The 21,532-nt window shown below is 35.4% G+C and overlaps 1 protein-coding gene across 2 annotated transcripts in view; it reads left to right on the top strand.

Moving 5' to 3' along the window:
* Positions 1–21,532, top strand: part of CDH18 (cadherin 18) — a gene marked incomplete at both ends in the record, with an annotated part of 154,762 nt that overhangs the window by 73,055 nt on the left and 60,175 nt on the right. For both annotated transcript variants that reach the window (XM_079533782.1, XM_079533781.1), the window contains one exon: positions 19,964–20,131. In XM_079533782.1, the coding sequence (XP_079389908.1) occupies positions 19,964–20,131 (168 nt within the window). The remainder of the gene's footprint in view (positions 1–19,963; positions 20,132–21,532) is intronic.

The following is a 21,532-nucleotide window of genomic DNA, read 5'->3' as shown; positions in this document are numbered from 1 at the left end:
TTCTAGGCTGCTGTCCTGAAAGACAAACACGATGACTGAACAGTAGTAAAAACTGTAAAGCTGCCAACATTCACTTCCAGCAGAAAATTTCAATATTTAAGCATTTTAGTTACACGCATGCATATTTTTCTCATAAAGTCAAGATACAGAAATATCAAGATATAAAAATAAGAATTCTCTGGCTAAAAAAAGCTCCTCTTCATGCTTTTGAATATGTACAGTTTTCAATGACTGCCAAACATGATTCTGTTACAAAATACTGCTAGAAAAGCCTAGATGACTGCTATTAAAACAGTACATGCAGATCAGTCGGTTATATTAAACAGATAAAAAAAAACTTTTTGAAAAGCTTTTTTTTATATTTATAAATGAGAATTCAACTCAAATTAAAAGGACTTAGCTTTGGTAAGACAAACTTCTCAATATTACGCATTTCTAGAATACTTTTTCATAAATATTCTTGAGGTTGTTTTGCTTTCACTGCAATTTTGGTTGGGGAAATATTTCGCTAGTTCAAGCTTTTCCAGACAAAAGAAGCAATTCCAAAACATACTTGAGATCTATCAGAGATAACGTCAAGAGTCGTAGTCAGGGTCTTGTTTTACCATGTCCCTTCAGCATGCGTGAAATAATATTATGATAAAATAATTGTAATTGTAAATACTTATGTTTTCAATCTGTTTTCACAACTGTCTAGTTAATAACATCATGACAGTGTATTTCTATGGTTGAGAATAAATTTGAAAGTTTGCAGAAGAAAGGGGATGGAATCTCCTTTGTGTCTGGGAAAAAATGTATGTTTTTATTCTTCTGAACCAGACAGAACAAATGACGATTTTTCAATTACAGTTTCAGGAACAGGAATTAATTTCACGTTTCTTAAAGGAGAACTATGGTCATAGTTGTGAAAAGCCACTGAGAAATACAACGTGGACAGCTGTTTAAATTCAAAATAATTAGGAGGTCATATATGAAACTAAAAAGATCTTCTTGTACAACTAAAATTATATGATGCTGAAGAATGACATATTTTAGCCAAAAAGATGAGATTTGTAATGGACTGTTGCCAACACAGGCCTATGACTTAAAAAGCATATATGTAAGTAACGTATCCTGTGTGTTCTTTTTACCATCAGATTGTAACAACATTATAATTATTTGAGTTACAGTTTGTAAACATTTGTATAAAGATAACATAAAACTTTAATGGGAAATGTAAAGCAAAACCAAGTTAAGGCTGTCCTTTCCCTTTAATTTCTTACCAGACATCATATGGCAGTACATTCTATATAAAGCAAAGGACTGCAGAATTTCATTTTATTGCTGGGCTGTTTGTTTATTTGTTTGTTTCCATTAAGTTTTACACTATTCCCTCAGTCAATATTTGGAAACATTTTGTGGATTAGTTGTTTGAGACAGAGAAACCCTTGATATGTATAATGCCAATTCAGTGTGCAGTGTCTCCTACCTGTCTATCTTTGCTTCCCACTTCTTTTCTACTTGACTCATGTAGAGATTTTAAATACATTTCTTCAAGTTTGTTCATCAGTCTTCCACTGTTTCCTGATTTCTTGAATTTCAGAAAGATTAAATGCCCGGTGAATGATACGTGAGCACACAAATTCAAAATTGCATAGTAGGAGGATATTTTTTCTGATCAAAATAAATGTGTTCACTGCTTATTTTAGTTTCTGAATATTTGCACAGTGTTTTACATGCTTTTGGCCTGGTCAAAATAAAGAGTTGCTACAAAAGTAATGCCTCTTATTTTATTACGTTGGCACACAGTGTCAGTGGCAGATGTTGGTGGTATGACAGTAGAGGGTGAATCATCTCACCAATGTCCTATTACATTCCATGTTGTTGCCATGTGATAGATGGCAGCAGAGGGGCAATCTGACAAAATGGCATCTGACATGACAGTGCATATGAAGCAGATTGTGGAACTGAATTCCTCCATGCAGGCCAAACAGCAATTGTGAGCAAAGTGAGGTGATGGGTGGTGTGTTTCAACAGTGGCTACAGTGATGTGGAAGACAAGCCACGTTCCAGGTGGCCACACACAGCTGTCACACCACAAAATTTCTCAATCAGCAACTCTGCACAAATTGGTGAACTACAACCAGGCATTTGTGTATGGAGCTGAATATTGGATTTGATGCACTGGAAACAATGGTGGCAATGTTGGAATGGAATTTTGCAAAGTTTGTGCCAGATGAGTCCCTTGAATGCTCACACAGGACCAGAAAGAACAGTATATGCAAATTTGTCAGAATCTATTGAACCAATACAAAGCTAAAGGTGACAGTTTCCTGGATCACGTCATTACCAGTGATGAAACGTGTCACTGCTATGAGCTGGAGTCAAAACAGCAGTCCGTGGAAGGGTGTCCTGTTCCAATACCCTGCTATAGGCAGGGACATGTCCCACTGGACCAGGTTGCTCAAAGCCCCATTTGGAATGCTTCCAGGGAAGGGGCATCCACAACCTCTCTGGGTAACACTCAGCTTGTTGTCATGGTGCTGGCTAAGCTAAAGGCTCATGCCAGAGAAGCAGACAGTCTTTCTCTTGCAACAGGATAATGCCAAGCCCTATGCCAGTTTGAAGATCATAAAGCGTATTGCCAGTCTTGGCTGGACTGTCCTACTATACCACTGTATCGTGTGGATTTGGGGCCTTCTGACATCCATCTGTTTGAATTGATGACTGTGTGGGCAACATTTTCCTAGCAACAATGCCATCATAGCATCTATGAAACAGTGGTTCACCTGCACTGGTGCAGACTTCTATGAGTATGGCACAAAGGCTCTTATTTATTGCTAGTGAAAATGCACAGCTAATAGTGGTGATTATGCTGAAAAACAGTGTTTTGAAGCTGAGAATTTGCTCTATAAAATAGTGTTACTGTGCTCTTTGTAGCAGTTGTAGTTTCCATGGAAATAAATAGAAGGTACTACTTTTAGAGCAACCTACATAATAAATATTTGCAATTGAAATGCCTTCAGTTTTAAGACAGGCAGTGTCAGGTTTCCAGTTCACAGCATGAACTGTGAATTAGATGGCATTTTGTTCTGTATGCTGAAACAAACTGTAGGGGTTTTTTGTTTGTTTTTTGTTGTGTTTTTGTTTTTTTTTTAATCTTTTCTACTGCAACTAGATTATCTTTCCTTTGGTAAGTATGGAATACCTGCACATAGGACAGAGCTTCTGAGTATGGAAGGCTCAGTAATTGTAATCAGATTATGTTGTGGTTCTGGATTATCTATGATTTAAATGTGAGGCTTAGGAAGAATAGTAAAAATGGTGTGATGGGTATGAGATTAGTTTAGGAACTTCAGCAGTCAACTGGCACCTAGCTTGTTCTTTTACATAATGGTTTAGCTGTGCTTCTTGTAAAAAACGCTGCATAACACAATAGAAAAAAAATGTACTATCAAACAAGCATATTCTGGTTACAGTAATTCAAAACGTTAGCTTTTAACATCTAGACTTTGGAGGGGTTGTTTTGGATGTTTGAGTGTAAGATTTCTGCATAACACTGCCATTTCAATTGCTGTAGTATCCATTGCAAAATAACCATTATAGTTTTTTGCATAGGAATTGTGAATGTGTTGAGTAATTTGGGAAAATCATAGATTTTAAAGAGTTGAATAGACAGTTCTCATTGGAAATGCATCAGAAGAGTTAAGGATTTGGGTATTTCTTGCTATTCATTTTGGGCAGAACCGTAGGTGAGCTCTACTGCTTCCTTTTTCGTAAGTATGCATCAAGACATTTTATTTCCTTTGCGTGTTTTGAATCACTGCATGGTTGAATAGATATAATGGCACAAGGCCACAACTGCTCAAGAAACAAATGCTTGTAATTTCTAGTTGAAAGTTCCTTATTCATGTAAACACAGTCATATCGTTCATACCGGAGAAACTGTACCATTTGGCTCTGAAAGATGTTGTGACTCCTCCTCCATTCCCTCCAGAATTCTTTGTGAAATTCTGTTTGTTCACTCAGAATTTGGTTTCATTATTTTGTTTCTCCAAATGCTGTTACTGTGGGGCAATAATATGCCAGCTGCACAGGAGAAATTTACCAAACACAAACATTGCATTCAAGGAGAGGATTATAAGTGGTGGCTGAAAATCCATTATCCTTGCAGCGTTCTGTCATTTTACAGGTTTGCACCTGCATGTGCTTGTTTGAATTATCTCTATTCTATTATCAACATATCAGTCTTTTAGTTGGGGAATGCACCTAATGGCCTGGAAAATGATTTCAGTGTTGCTCAAAAGCTTTATGTTAGAATGTATTGTGTGACACAGTTAACTCTTGTCAGTTACCACCACTGAGAAAAGCATGAAATATTGTTAAAGCTGGCACAGTGCTAAATAAAAAAGGAGGGCTGGTAGCTAAAAAATAAAAACAAACTGATAGAATAAAATGAAAGTCACTGACAGGCAGTAAATACACAATGGAGGACTTGCCAAGTAGAGTTCAGCTTGCCTCCTGTTTTCAAATGTGCAGTGTTTGCGTTCTATACTATTTTATTTTTATTCTATACTATTTTATACTGTTCTATACTATTTAACTCATGCACTGCTATACCAAGCCCTGTCAAACAACATCACTACCACAATCACTGATGTTTTTCTAGCTATTTAAAGCAATTAGTGATGAAGATATTAAAATAATAAAACATAAAATGCAGGTAAAGACTCTTGTTAAGTGATCTAAATTATTTGTTATATTTCATGTTGGGGGGTTTCTTCCAGTGTTCAGCTGCTGGAAATCATGTTCGTCCTCTAAGTGGACACACTCTGATAAGTTGCAGGACTGGCATGCCTTTGCATAATGAATTTGTATTTAATGTCAGAGACCACAGGCATCCTGGTGTGCAGTCTTTAGAAGCAGAGAATCTTCACATAATTGTGTTCTACACAGAGTAATAGCTAGATAGTCAGAACACAGCTGGCAGGAGAAGAAAAGCTGCAAACTATGTCATGATTCAGTTGGACTCTGAAACATTTCTGAAAGCAAAACTGAAAGTTTTTGCAAGCAGAATGACTTGACTTTTTGGGGGGAAACTGACGTCCATGCTTCCATGGGATAATTAGGGAATGTTCTTCTACTTCGTATTTAGGTCCTCTGTATTACAGTGTGGAGACCCAGGGCTCTAACCTGTTGATTTCACTGTATGTGAAGGGAATAAAACAAAGCTCTGGAATTCAGCCTTTTAAATATGGCATGCAAATGGAGAAAAATATAAACTCTTTGAAGTTTGAGATGAATTACAGTTCTCTGTGTATTTTCTCACCGTTTTCTACTTGTGTCCCTTTAAATATTATACACAGTAAACAGATCTCTAATTATTAAGATGCTCTTCGTACCATTTCTGAATATGGATTTAATGAAAAATGCTCAGATTTGTCAACTCTTTTTATATGCCGTTATAATAACAGGAGCCTTACAATAGAAAGTGAAAATTTCATCTTTACAGTAGAATTCACAATGTTGTAGTATTTGTGTGGAACTGTGTGAACAACTAAACCTCTTCTATTCTTTGCTTGAAATAGCTCTTTAAAAAGTTTCCAGGAACAATTTTGTGGACCTGGGTGAAATGTAGTTGCTTCACCTAGTGCTCTGCACAGACTAGGTGTTGTGGGCACACTGTCAGTTCCCAGGATTGGGGTAGACCCAGTTAATGATTTTCACATGACATTAAGTGAGAAGGTGGCTATCACTGGACTGCTTGGATTATGGTAATAAGAGTATTCTAACTATTTATGTAATATTAATCATGCTGTCACACATTGTAAATATAGTTAATAAGAGTTTCAGATGGTACTAATTGTTAACATCATCCAAGCTATGGCATAATAAATGATGGAACTCCAGTTATTCCATTTTCTAATGTAATGTTTATCAGAGATAATAACTTTCCCTGCCTCATACAGTAAAACAGAATCTTTAAACCTGTGCCTTGTGTTCTGTTGAAAATCAATCTTTTAGATACAGGGAACTAATGGTGAAATCAATATTTTGAAATATCATTGCCTAGTGTTAGGTATGGTTTCTCAGATATAAGTGGGCACACTTATTTTGAGGCCATGTTTTTAAATGACTGTTTTCAGACATTTATGCTTGAAAATTACTGGTTTCATCCACATTGTCTTGCTATTGTGTAAGGAAAACTATTTTGCTAAGATTTGCTTTTTTGTTCAGAGTGGTAAGACCAAAAATAAAAGATATAATGCTTGCAGACAGCTTTTAGAAAATTGTTCTTGAAAAATATATTAATTCATTCAAAGCAGAGTGATATAGCTGTGTCCTTTGCAAACTATATATGTGTATCCCATTAAATTTTCTTAAGATTCTGAGGATTTGTGTGCCATTTTCCATTTGATAAATGATATCTTCTAGAAAGGGTTATAAAAGTCTGTTCTCCAGTCTTTTTGTAAATGGTTTCTGCAACACAGTTCATAAACAATCTAAGTGATATTGTATAACGGTAATGGATCACAGTGCAAAAGTTTTATGCATGTCAAAATATGTTTTGAGTTTTACTGTTCAGACTTTAACATTCAAAATGCTACTTCTTACTAAGTTTCAAAAGTATTAAAGAGGATTTATTAGGATACTATGTTCTCTGAGGTCAAGCTGACAATTGTCCTATGTATAGGGAAATGTTGCTCCATAAAAGTGGTTTTTACAAGTGTACTATTAGTCTTGATCAAAACTAAGAAGGTATTGTGGACGTAAATGATCAGCTTCTACTAGTGCTGAACCAGCTACTATGCGCATTGCCATTTTCTGGACTATTATATGTTGAAAGTTAAGTTTTCTAACATAGCCAGCAGAACTCTTCAAATGCAGCAGTCTATAGATGTCATTTATTTAAATCTGAAATACTTAAAATATATATGGCCCATTTGAATTTTCACTTTTCTGAATGTTACAGTGACTAACTTTGCTGCAAATAAATATACTACATCCAGGAAATAAATTCTACTTCATAGATGTTTCCTCACTTAAACCTATTTAATTTCCTGTGTTCAGGATAATTTATAGTACTTGAGCTTTCTTCCAGTTACATTCCCAGTGTTGGTTTACTTACTGCTTTTCTCAAAAGATGCACTTCATCAGCAGAAATACATTGTTTTTATGAGTAGGTATTGATAATTATTGCACACTGTGTATTCAGGAAACACTTTGTTTCTGTAGCAGATATGAAGTCTCACTGATGAACTGGTTTCTTTCTGATAATGCAAAATGGTAAAAAATTCAGTACAGCCTAAAATATAAACATGAAAGAAAATGTATGATTGTGAGTAGAAGGATAGAGAAATTAATTGAATTGCCTAAGAAAAAGGTAATGGCTGAAGTAGGCATGCTGAAAACATAATGGTATGAACATAATGGTATAAAAAAATTGCCATTTTTGGCCAGATTTTCAGGAGCTTTCTCATAAAGGCAGCCTTCGCTAACATGAGCTCCTCTTGCTATTAATAGCTGAAGAGTGAGAATTCATCATCTAGAGTACTGTATTGACAACTTAGCCCTAATCATGGTAAGAAGCTTTTTCGACTAAAAATAAAAGAGAAGATTATTTATTGATGTAAATCGTTGCAGCTTCATTATCTTTATTTGAAGTGTCTGGATTTACACCAGATTGAGATCAACAATGTGAGCTCCTGCTCATCTTAATTATATATATGTACTTTAAGATCTTAAGAGCAGACAAGAAAAACACTTTACTGTTCCAAACATGGCAAACCATAATTGCTGCTTTTTCTGCACAAGGAAAGCTCCTGTCTACTTGAATTAGGATTTACTATGGCTGACCTGATCCCATTGATTTTTATAGGTTCTAACTTGGTACATGAGATAAAATGCTCTTTTTAAAACATTTATTTACATATCAGTTATCATATATGTAGGTACATTTAAATTACTTTAGACACACTGTTTCATATTGTCTCAGGTTATTCTGGAGAACTGAGTTACATATAAGGAGCAGTGCTTACTATTGTAGGTGAAGCTTAAAGGAAGTCTTCCTCTGAAGCTTACACAAAGAGAACACCAGGAAAATAATACATTTCTAAGTTTCTTTTGATTAAAGTAATATAGTGAATAAAATATGGAGTGAAAAACTGGAATTCTTCTCTGACTCTCCATTTTATTTTGTCATATTAATTCCCATCACTACTTAGAACACACATTTAGTAAGCAATCATTGACTTCATACCGAATGGTCAATCAATTTATTCCTATTATCTTTTCTCTATATTATTGTACAGTGGATTCTTTAACAAGAAATAGAGAAAACAGATATAATTTTAGGAAATCATTTCTTGTGAAAGGGACAGTTAGTTAATATCCCCGTTTTTGTTCATTCCGGGCCTGCATGAGGTAAACATTTGCACAGCATGTAATTCTAAAGAAGGAAAAAAGCTCTAATATAACACTGCTTCTGATCTGTTTTCTTCCCTGTATAGACAACAAATAAATCATGGAGACAAATAAACTCATTCAAGGTATCAATCCTAGGGAAAGTTTATTTTCAGAAGGTCAGTGGAAATTTGCACCAGTTGTTATTTCATTTTTTTAACATCTTCCCAAATATTTTATCTCTAAAAAATTCGAATGTCACACCTTCATCTTTGGTCAAGATTACATTTTGTCAAACATTTAGACAGCTAATGTTGGTTCAGTGCATGTTTGAAACATTGTAATGTGTTAAGCTGCATAGCACAATCAAACTGTACAAAAATATGAAGCTTAAAAGAGACATACCAATTACTCAGGCTTACTTAATCTTTAATTGAATTTGTGCATTTTAATTTTTCTACACTGAGCTTTAAAAGGCATATTTATGCATTTGTTATTGTGTTCATCTGAAGGGGTTGTGTAGATCAGTGCAGTTTATGGAACTGCAGTTTTAAGGTTTTATTGTCTTCTCAAAAAAATAATGGAAACTTGGAGGTATAGCATGAAAGCTATTACATTTTTCAGTGACTGCAGATGAAAATGACAGGTAGGAAGAGGAAATGAAAGATGATCTTTTGAATATATTTTTTTTAATTTGTGTTTATTTATTTTCCAGCACTCATCATAGAAGTTTGCATAAAATTGTTATACTTGTGACTTGGTTAATAAAGTTGCTTTCTTCATTGTAAATGGGGTCCTGGCTTTTCCAGGGCTGAAAACTAAATACATATGGAGTTATTCCCAGAAGCATTATTATTCAGTAAGAAGTCTTAAGGGAAGGCTTTTGTATTTTCAGATTTGTGCTTTATCTGAATGCAGAATCATTTCAAATGGAGTCAAGCTTCAGTTTTAACATAAAAGTGTTTTCCATACTAATATTCAGGCACCTTGCAGAATAATGTATTCAGACAAATCGAGAAGTGAAACAACTTTTTAAAACTGTGTGTTGTCATGGAGCAATCATATTTTGTATTTTGTGTGACTATTTTGATGCTTTTTCAGTTAACTTTAGTGTGAGGGTGTTTCTTTTCAATGTACTACAATACTTCTCTAATTCAGTAGTTATTTTCTTGATAGCAGTGCACCCATAGCAATGGAACAGCACAGACTTCTGTTCTCAGCCAACTATTTGATTTATTGTGCCTCTAAGTAGAGATTTATCTTTACTCTGACCAAATCAATATCTAACTCTCAGATCAATGCATCCCAGCTGAATCTCAGCAGAAGTAAATAACTACCTTTTGTGTCACCTAATAGACAAAGGTTTTCTGGGTCTAAGACAGGAAATATTTATGAGCACCTAAATCAGAAGTTTTAATATAGGATAAATTTAAATTTTCAACATATAAAATCATTGTGTTTTCCATGTGAAAAAGAAAGTTGTGAAAAATGTGCTGTTTACACATTTTCACCATTCAAAAATATCTATTTTGAACTGTTGTTCTTAAGTCAGTGTTCTGTTTACTCCGATTAAATTTCTTAAACATCTCTACTTCTATGTAGAATTTAAACTGTTTTTTTCACTAGCTTGGAATTTTGTTATAAGAACTAAACTTTCAGTGAACTTATATATATATATAGATATAGATATATGAAACGTGTTGAAATATATATGTATGTATATATGAAATATATATATATTTCAGTTAAAAGGTTTTTTTCTAGAAAATACAACAATAATTTTTTTTTTCTAAGATTTTTTCTTCAAGCAAATCTATTAATCTCATATGTAATCATTTTCACTTATTGTAATACATAGATAAATACTATCTATACTATAATTGTATAGATAGTTATATTCAGTTGTACTAAATTCGCTACTAAACCATTTCTAAAGAATTTTTGCTGATTGTATTTTACTGATGGTTAAATTTGATTATTTTACTTTCAGTAGTCATTAACTTGCATGGCCACAATCACATATTGTAGTATTAGTTTCATTGTTATTCAAGTACCTAGGTTATACATTTTGCATTTCCATATTGACATCAGTCTCACTGTATTTCATTTGCACTTGAAATTTATAAATAAGCATACTTAGATGATGACTAAGGTTGAAATCTAAGTACCTTACGCCAATTACATATAAATTCAGCTATATTGCTATGAAGTCCTTAAGGTGTTACATACAGGTCAGTGATGCACTGAAGTTAGGTGGCACGCTCATGGTTATGTTGTGAGTGTTGTGGGTAGAAAAAAGCACAACCATGTAAAAGCTTGGTCTATTGGCTAAGCAAACTTTCTTACTAGAGGACGAGTGGAGTTATAAGTCTAGACACTGTCTGTCAATTACAATTAAACCAGTCAGCATATGAAATTTGTTCAAATGTGGAATCTTTCCAAGATTATGTGGCTGCATTCAGGTTTTAATTAGCTGGACACTATTTTGACCTTATTTGAAGGCTTTTTTGTCAGGCTAATAATCACTGTCTTCTTGTCTCTCTTTATCAAGGTGACTTGCTTGAAAAGAAAACACAATATTATTCAACATCATGGGCAATTGTGTTAATTATCTCAAATTATTTAGGTATATTCTCATATGCTTATTAAGGACAAAAAGTTAAATTTGCATAAAAGTCTAAGTTAATAATAATAATAGATGAGAAAAGTAAAATAATGTCTGTGAGTCAATCAATTTTCCTTTCTATTATGGAGGAGCTGTGGATTATGGGTGAAATGTTAGTGACTTTAACCTTGAGCTCTCTGTTATTTTGTCATTTCATTCAAACTACAAATTAAAAAGATTTTCATGTAGATGGGTATGTAGGCATGTGACATTACAAGAAGCAGTATTTGATGCTAGTAGTAAACACTATTTCTGTTTTAAGAGAAGGTTATTTCAAAGCTGGTGAATATTAGCAACCAGTCTTCAAATAGTTCTAAGCTCTTTCTTGTCAAATGGGATTTTCTTTTAGAGGATTCTGGTGTTTAATTCCCATCTGCTGTGACCAGGGGTTACTGAAGCATCTCCTTTCTACTTAACTGTTTTGTTCTTCTCAAGTGTCATAATGTCGTTTAAGGATTAAATGCAACCCCAAGTTCACATTGTGAAGAAATCACCCTTAATGAATAATTTCCCTCTTCCCAGTGTTTTTTGCCTCTTCCTTATGTTCATGTGCACATCATTTGCTTGATCCTTATACTTGTCTACATGACAAGTAATCTATAATGGAGAATTTTTCAATAACTAAACAACATTAATCTGTTAGTTTTGTATATCTGTATGTATATATGTATATATCTATGTATAGATACATTGTTATCTTGAGCATAATTAAGTATTCCATTACACAGCCAGTATTCATTAATTGAGGGGTTTCAGCAATCTTTTTTTTTTTTTTACTTTTTTTACCTTTTTTTTTTTTTTTTTTTTTTCCCCTAGAGTACAGTTTCATCTTCAGTTTTGAATACATGTTTAACTGAATAGTCAAAAAATCAAAAAACCCAAAACTTCATTTTCAAAAGCAGGAACATTAGCCTTGCCTTGTGCTGCTTTACGTAAGGCACGACCATACTGCTTTAACAGAAACACATCAAAAATTTGATTGCTATATTGTTGAAGTTGGAGAAATAATCATTGAGACCTGTTTGCTTCTAACCATATATTTCTTCAGAACAATGAAAGAACTGCTAATTCAGTCCCAAGGAAAAGATATTAGTGCAAAGTCACTGACTTATCCTCATATAAGACAGCTCCAGCTCCAGAAGTGATGTCTTCTATTTTATTATGTTGGCCCATGATGTCATTGGTGGTATGGCAGTAGGTGTCAAACCTTCCCACCAATATTCCGATACGTTATGTTGCTGTGTAACAGATGGCAGCAGAGGGTAATCTGATGAAGTGATGTCTGTCATCGGAGTGCATATGGAGCAAAGGTGTGTCATTCAGTTCCTCCTTGCAGAAAAAAAGTGCTGCCATTGACATTCATCAATGCTTGCTGAACACTGACAGTGACCAAACAGTGGATGTGAGCACAGTGAGGCACTGGGTGGTGTGTTTCAGCAGTGACAATAACAACAGTGGATCACTTCTACTTGAGCAGATTTTTACCACTGCAGCATCCAGGCTCTTGTTCATTGCTGGTAAACATGCATAGCTAGTGGTGATGACTGTGTTGGAAAGCAGAGTTTTGTAGCTGAGAATTTGTTCTGTCAGATGGAGTTATTGGGCTTTTCATTTTCGTTTCCATGGAAATATATAGGAGGCATTACTTTCAGAACACCTACACGGCAATTATAAATTACCGAGTAGATAACATGAAGAAAGCTAAAGACATTGGAAACTATGAATCCATGAAAGACAAGACAACAGTTTAAATAAGTTTAGTATAATTTTTCAAGCAAGAAGAGAGGAGAAGAAATGGAACATAACAACATGAACAAAAATGAGTGAAGATGTAGAAAACTGTAAGAATGCTACAGGAATTAGATCTATGCAGTATTTAGAAAGAAGCAATTATTTGCTTATCACACCATGTAGTCTTAATAGTAGCTATGAAGAACACTGTGTCACATCTGCTTGGGGAAAAGTATCATCCAAGAAACAGTCTCAGATAAATTCTTAACTACTTGAATAACTTGCTAAGGCAGTTTTGATCATGACAATTCTCACTTTAAATACTGTATTACTAGAGAAATACCAGAACCAGAATTTTCAGAATGTAAATGTGTGCAAATTTTATGAAAGGACCAGCTAAAGAAAATCTTTAGGCTGGCAAATTTATGCAAAAACAATTAAAATGAAATAGTTGAGAAAGTACTTAGCTTGTTAAAAATTGCAGTAAAGCCTTTCAGTATGTTTTCTGTAAAAACACCAAGTTAAACCCAATTACAGTGTTTCATGAAATGAGGGGTTACACAGCATTCTAATAAAATACATAGCAATGAGTAGTAGCAACAAAGCACACATTAACTGGATTTGAGCCAGCTACCTGGGAGGTAGCAAAAAATTGTCATCAAGGCAGGATCATTTATAAAGAAAGAGGTACAACCAGAAGTTAACGGGATTGGTGTAAAAACAAATCTATTCAACTTCTTTGTGGTTTAGAAGTATGAAAGTATTACTGATAAAAGTTTTGGGTGACACAAAATGGACAGAATATTGAACACAGATGAAAACAGCACATCCTGGTGGAATAACCTGGTTTACTTGAAAGACTGTGCTACTCAGTTCAATAAATGCAAAGTCCTACAATTTGGGATGCGGGATTTATAGTAGAAGTGAGGAAGGTAGAAATATATCCAAGAGAACTACATCATAAAATAAGAATAAAGCAATTCAAAATGAATTACCATTGCACTATTAAGCAAAAAAAAACCCAAACAACAACAACAACAACAAAAAAACCCTAGCACATTTCTCAAATTGATTTTGTAATGTATTGCAAAAGATTAGAAAAGCAAAATTTCATACAACTATAGAATCATAGAAGCACTGAGGTTGGAAAAGATAATCTAGTCCAACTACCACCAATGTTGACCTGTTTCCCTCTAATTCATGTTCCTTAGTACCATATCTACATGTTTCTTGAACGCCTTCAGGGATGGTGACTCAGCCACTTCCCTGTGGAGCCCATTCCAGTGCCCGACTGCTCTTTCAGAGAAGATTTTTGTAATTTCTAACTTGAACTTCTCCTGGTTCAACTTGGGGACACTCCCTCTTATCCTATCACTAGTTATGTGGGAGAAGAGGTTGACCCCCACCTTGCAACCTCCTTTGAGGGAGATGGAGAGGGCAGTAAGATCTCCCTTGAGCCTCCTCTTCTTCAGACAGAACAACAGCAGTTCCCTCAGCTGCTCTCCACAAGACTTGTGCACCAGACCCCTCACAGCTTCATTGCCCTTCTCTGTACGCCATCCACGGCATCGGTGTCTTTCTTGTAATGAGGGGTCCCAAACTGAACACAGTACTTAAGGTGAAGCCTCAGCAGAGCTGAGTACAGGGGGACAGTCACGTCCTTGCTCCTGATGTCTACACTATTTCTGATACAAAATTTACATCAGAAGTTAGTACAGGGAGGAGAGAGCAGAATTGTGATACCAACATTCACATAATGTGTCCTTAGTTCTCTTAATAAAATGTTTTTTGAAACTGAAAAGAGAAAATAACACTGAGTTTTGAGTAAGAAAAAAGGCTTTCCGGTTACTTCTTTTTACAATTTATTTTATCAGAAATGTAGATTCATGAGAATATATTTTTACAAAATGAAAAAGAGCAAACTCATGGTTAACAAAATTCAAAGCTTTGAATTTGAAGTTGCATACCACCAAATGAAGGGTAGACTTTTGACTTCATGATTAAGAATTGGAATATTCAGTTGAGAAAATAGATAATATCTTGTACTTCTTGATTGCTTCAGTTTAAAATTACATGCTTTTAGTAGAATGCGCTTTAGCCAAAATCAAACTGCTAGTTTCAGTACAGTACTAGTTCTGTCAATGGTCTGAGTTTTATGGGAGATCTTGTGGTACCATATGCCTTTTAACATAGGGAATCTCTAGATAAATAATTTACCATTAAACTTCAGTATCAGTTATTTGGAGAAATGTATTTTGACAGTGAGTGTATCAAGTTGTACAAATTATACTAAAACATAAGCTATGCTTACATTACTTTCCAAGAAATATTGGAAATGTTGCTTAAGAAGCATCTGAATTGCAAAGATTTGACTAATTTCAAAATTTATATCTACTTTGGTGCAATGAGTTTGATAGTAATCTCAAGAGACACCACCTGCAATGCTACATCCAGTTCTGGAGCCCCGAACACAAGAAGAACATGGAGTTGTTGGGGCAGGTCCAGAGGAGGGCCATGAAGATGATCAGAGGGCTGGAGCACCTCCGCTATGGGGACAGGCTGAGAGAGATAGGGCTCTTCAGTCTGGAGAAGAGAAGGTTCTGAGGAGACCTTAAATGGCCTTCCAGTACCTGAAGGGGCCTACAGGAAGGCTGAGGAGGGACTTTTTATTAGGGCATGTAGTAATAGGATGAAGGAAATAGCTTTAAATGGGTAGAGGGTAGATTTAAACTAGGTATTAGGAGCTTTGGACAATTTTGTAGCATCCAGTGACTCTGCAGCCCACCTTTTGGACTGCCCAGGTGGTGACTGCATGACTTCCCCACTACTGATTTGTTTTGTCTTGGAGAATCTGAAAATATTTTTGGAAAATCAAGGCCATCTGCACTCTGATAGTTCAGCTCATGCTTGTTTTGTGTAGATAGTTATAATATGTTCCCTTGAACTAGGAAATATTTACAGAATTGATGCTGCATGTCATAATGTGCCCAACTAAATCTGATGACTCGATATTTTACTGTTTCATTATTATGGTAGAAGCATTTTTTTCTGTTCCATCTTCATTTTTGTATTAAAAACCATTTCTAGCTTCATTGGTCCACAATATAGACCCATTTTACTCATCATGATTAACTCTTTCTTGTTAGAAATAGAAACACAGAAAAAAATTTATACACCGTACTTCAAGTTACTGCCAGACAACCTACCAGCTACCACTGGAGTTGTGCTAAAAACTTCAGTTTTACTGTGTAGAGGTCCTCAGACATAGAGACCTGTGTTTTCAACAGAAAAGAATAAAAGACACCCCTATCTTTACAGCCACGTTGAGTCACACCAGGCTTAGATTTGATGAAAGAATTTGAGTATGAAAGCAGTATGGAAATGTCAGTGCAGCAGACTGATCTTTTATGTTATTAGATACTAAGATTTCCACCAGAATATTGGTTTTATTTCAATACTGTATTAGCTGATAATTTTAATGCAGATTTCTGAGCCAAAGGGAAGAGTTAATGTTTGCAGGAATAACTACAATCAGAGTGGAATAAACCAGCAATCCAATACTTCTAAATCCAGTAGATACCTTTCCAAAGGGCAGTAATCTGGAAGTATTAGTGCTCTGAAGTCACTGGAACATGTACATCATTTCAGTGGAGAGACATCCCTAGTGGTAGTGTCCTAATTCAACCAGATTACAAGATGCTGAGAAAAAAAATTACTTTTTTCAGAAAGTATGAACAATTTTAATTGAACAGAATTGAAAAATTTGTAAGCTATATACATGTGCTTTAACTATTGACAAGAGAAAGAATGACAGCTTCCTGCTCAAATAGGGTGTCCAGTTGCTATGGTATTTCTGTAACATGGATTCCTTTGATTTGCAGCAATTTTATGTGGCAGATCTGTGTTGCTTCTCTGCTTGTTGGCAGGCAGCATGGCAGCATATTCTTAATTTAATTCATTTGATTATGTTTTTCATTATGAAAACAGTGGAAGATGCTATGATTTCATTTGGCATCCTTGCAATTACCACATAAATTGGTGTGTTTTCTGCTCAGTCAGTGAAGATCTCTTCCAGTCCCTTAATTTGGGAGGCTTTGGCAGAAGTTTCGTTTTTTTTCTTTTTTTTTTTTTTTTCTAAATTCAGGCTGTTACTCATTAAGAGGTTCCACCACTAATAATAAATTGAAAGTCAAAACCCATAGAAGTCCTCCTTCCTTCTCACAAAAGGGATATGTCATGTTCTTTCAAGGAAGAATAGTACTAGATTTTGAAATGTAAGTTAGTATATATAATATATTTAGCACATTAAGATAAAATAAAAAAGTTATGTATGCTAAAGCAACACAGGTATAAAAGTAGGTATTTTTGTTCAAAATATAAAAGTAATACTAATGAAATTGCCATCTGTAGCAGTTCTCTTTCCTCAGCAATTAGTAAAATTTACAAAATCAGTTTGGTGGTTGTATTTATGACAAGACACACAAATAAGAAACTAGAGTGTAAGAGATCTAGTAAAACCTATTGGTCATTCAGAAAATCTCTACTGATTAGCAGGATTGTATGGGAACTGCTGAATCACTGCCTGAACCTCTGAATGATCACCTGAGGTGAGCAATGAGTCAGCCCTGGGAGCACAAGTGAAGGCAATTCACTTGTGCTGCTGGAAGGGGTGGAGCCTGGCTGCACCTCTCCTAGACCCATTTAAGAGCTGACTAGCAGTGGGGAAGGGACTTTTTTGGAGATCCCTCCTCTGGAGTTTTGTAGTGAGACCAGGATGTGGGTAAGCTTTCTATCTATTCTCTTTTTGTTATTATAATCTGCGTTGTCAAAATCTCTTGTTTATTTTGTAATTATAACATTTATATGTTCATTGACTGTACACGTGGTACAACAGCAGGGTGGGTATTTTCCATACAAAAGACTAACTAGCCCATAACATATTAGACTGTTGCTGAAGCAAAAGTGGTTTGGGGTTGTTTTTTTTGTTGTTGTTGTTTTTTATAATTGTGGTTATGAAGTCTGACCTGGAATGCAGGCAAGTATCTGGTCTTTAATGATCAAGTGAGATGAACTCAAATTGTACAGTTCAAGACTAGAAATTATCAGGGGAAAAAAAAATAAAACAACAAAAATGACTATGATGTAGGGGTGCATAAATTTAGATGAGTTTGAAGAAAAAGTGTATTCAAGAGTAGTCTTCCATGTAGGAAAACAGATCTCACATAATTTAAGATGGAAATTGATATGACTGGACTTAACAGTCCAGTGATCCAGAGCTGCATCTGCAACTCTGCGCCGTGGTCTAAACTTCCACATGATGTATACAGTTTTTAACCTAACTGTCTCTTCCTTAATGTAACTCATCCTTAATATCAAAAACAGTATGGAGGAGTTTTTGTAACGACTTATACATCTTACTTTTTTATTCTTGCTTTCCTTTTTCAATAAAGCTGAATAAATATTGGAAATACAGCTGAGAAGTAGCCAACTAGCAAGGTAACAATAGTGCCAACAAATACAAGACAAAGATTCAGGCTGTATTTGAATTTAAAAGGCCTATGGAAATGAAAAAACTGTAACATGGAGGGGAGTTGGCCAGGGAAGCAGCTTCTCCTTGGTACAGGCTGTGCACTGTTAGACAGATAGTGAGCAATTGCGTTGTCCTTTTTGTTTTTTTTTTTTTTAAATATATATGTTTACTATTAATATACTACTAATATAACTATTATCATTACTTTTTTTTTTTTTTTTTTTTCCCATTTCTCTTCCCCCATTCCTCTAGGAGGGAGGAGGGAGTAAAAACTGGTGCTGAGCTGCTGCCAGGTTGAAGCATAGCACTTCCGGATACTGATACCTTTGGGAAATTTTAAGTAACAAGCCGCCTATTGTGTACTTCAGAAAGCTAAAGTTTCTTACAACTGTCTTTTTTCAATTGCTTTTTCACCAGTGGAATTATTTTTCCATCTCATCACAGCATGGACTGGTTGTGCCTGGTCTTAGTTCTTCCCTATTGCAGCACTTGACGTTTCCGTTTACTGAACTCCATGAACTTTCTGTCAGCCTGTGATCAAATAAATCACCATTTGCAGACATCATAATGAATGAAAGATATACCAACACTAGAACTGAACTCACAGAGTTGGCTGTTACTCCTTTATACTAGTCTTTCCTTGTGCATTTATGATTGACTAATTGTTAAGATAAATTCCTGGTTATTATGCATAACGATAAATAGAATTTTAGTCTTACTCAGTTTTATTTTTCTTTCTGTACAGTAGTAGAAACAATGAAAGCTTGTCCTTCACTCTTCATACACTTACAAAGAAAATTGTGCATGATTGATAAATGTAAATAAGGAAGTACGTGTTGGGGTAGTTTTCAAAGGGAAGCAGCCTTATTGTGAAGTTAACTTTTATTTAAAAAAAAGTTATCTGTGTCTTCTCCACTTAAGTATTAATTCTCATTAATAGTTCTGTTAAGTAGATATTTAAACAGTTATAGTAACTGAGTTCATTTTAGCGATGCTGGATTCGTTATTTGTTAATTTACTAATATAGTTCTTGAGGGCTGCTCCTAAAGTAATGACTGCTGTTTTATTATGTTGACACCATGGCATGGGTTGGTGCATTTCAGCAGTGACAACAACAGTAGGTCACTTCTGCTCAAGCAGATTTTTTATCAGTGCAGCATCCAGGCTCTTGTTCATTGCTGCCAAAATGCATAGCTAGTGATAACTGTCTTTGAAAACAGTGTTTTGTAGCTGTGCATTTGCTCTGTCAGATGGAGTGACTGTGCTCTTTATTGTAGTTTCCATGTAAATAAACAGGAGGCATTACTTTCAGAGCAACCTGACACAGAGGTTTTGTGGGTTTTTTCATAGTCTCAAGCAAGTTGACTGGCTAGCATCTGGCATGTTTGCTCTAAGAAGAGATAATGAAGCACTCTCAAACACTCTGTATATATTCCATTATTTATTATTTGTTTGTACACAGGAAGCAACCAATTGGCTTTTAACTATGAATATCATCTTAACCCAGCTGATTTGGATTATAGAAAAGCTTTGTGTTTCCAGAAAAACATTCTATTCTTCAACATTTCCTGAAAAGAACCGTTGTGCTTAGCATTTCCCTTTGCTATAACAAGCTAATCCTCACTTTTCTTTCTTTTGTTTTCTTTCCACCACAGGAGTCATCAGGACTGCCTTGCATAACATGGACAGGGAAGCCAGAGAGCATTATTCTGTTGTCATTCAAGCCAAAGATATGGCTGGGCAGGTTGGAGGGCTGTCAGGGTCAACAACAGTAAATATCACGCTGACTGATGTCAACGACAATCCACCCAGGTTTCCTCAGAGTATGTACAGTTTCAATATATATTTTGTTGTGAAAGTTGTGTTGTTTGTCAGTGAAGTAGGAAGCTACTAGTGAAATCAATTCAAATTCAAGGGGCAGAAGGCTACTGAGGGAATGGTATGATTTCACGAATATTGTTTCTCTAATATTTTTTCAATTTTCTCGTGTTTTCGTGTGAAGCACAGGTATGAAACAACTGAAATACTGAAACCGTGAAGATTTATCTCAATTAAACACTGAGTAAGAGAGAGATGGGTGATAAGTAAATACTCATGTCACATGTGGGTTGTTCTCCACACCTTTTAGAATGTGCATAAAGCAGTAACCACATAATTCACCTGTGGGATCAAAATGTTGTTCCATTCTTCAAAACAACAAGAAGTAACACATTCAAAGTTCAAATCTGCATTTGGCTGCTTCCATACATATTTATCAGTTTTCTTCTTCTATTTCTTTCTCTAAACTCTTGCAAACTTTTAAGATCACTTTTTGCACTACAAACAAAATCTGAGCCGTTAACAATTGTTGAACTGCTGTGAAGTCTGTCTTTCTCCTAATTAAATGTTTTGGCAGTGTTGGTGTCAAACTGAATGTTCTTACACTTATGTATGTAAAAATGTAAGCCAGCGTACTCTTGTTAGAAAATCTTTGTGTGACCACTTGTCTCAGAGTTATCTCTATATCTATCTGTGCTCATGACAGGGGAACAGCAGGCCTGCAGGGCACACCCCCACCTCCCCCCCCCCCAAAAAAAAAAAAAAAAAAAAAAGAGAGAGGGGGTTGATGGTTTATGGGCTGATTCAACCCGGTTCTTTGACTGATGGGACAGGGGACCCACAGATCCATGCCCTGGGAACTGAAGGCAAAACGGCTAGGGGATGCGCTGCCAGGATGATGAGCAGAAAAAGAGACAGTCTCATTCAGCAACTGCCAGCTATGACACCACTAATAGGAAGCTCACTTTTATCCAGCTCATTTTGTGTATAGTGATCTGACACAACAGCTGGAGCCCTGTAAGTACTCAGAATTCAGTTGACAATTTATTTGAAAGTCTTCTGGAATGAAATTGCATAGCAAAACCTACTCCCTTTGCTGATTGGCTCAAGGCCAGTAAGAATCTTGTAATCTGGACTCAGACGTTGCATGAGCCCTTGTAGAACATAATGGACTAGTAGCTATAGGTACATCCACTGGGAAATACATAAGCTATTTCAATGAGGAGATTTATAAACAATAGTAGAGATCACAATGCTCCAGGGAAAAACAAAGCTCCCTGGCAGTGCATGTTATGTAAAATCTGGTCAAGCAATAAGAAGGCTCATTAGAAGTATTGCAGAAAAGAGTGATTTTTAGTGCCTCACATATGTGCATACACAAGCCTTTTAAAAACAACCTTTAATAA

The sequence above is a fragment of the Tetrao urogallus genome (genome assembly GCF_951394365.1).
Source record: "Tetrao urogallus genome assembly, chromosome: 3".
NCBI lineage: Eukaryota > Metazoa > Chordata > Aves > Galliformes > Phasianidae > Tetrao > Tetrao urogallus.
Note: the sequence above shows the minus strand (reverse complement) of the source record. Positions and strands in the feature narration are given on the sequence as shown.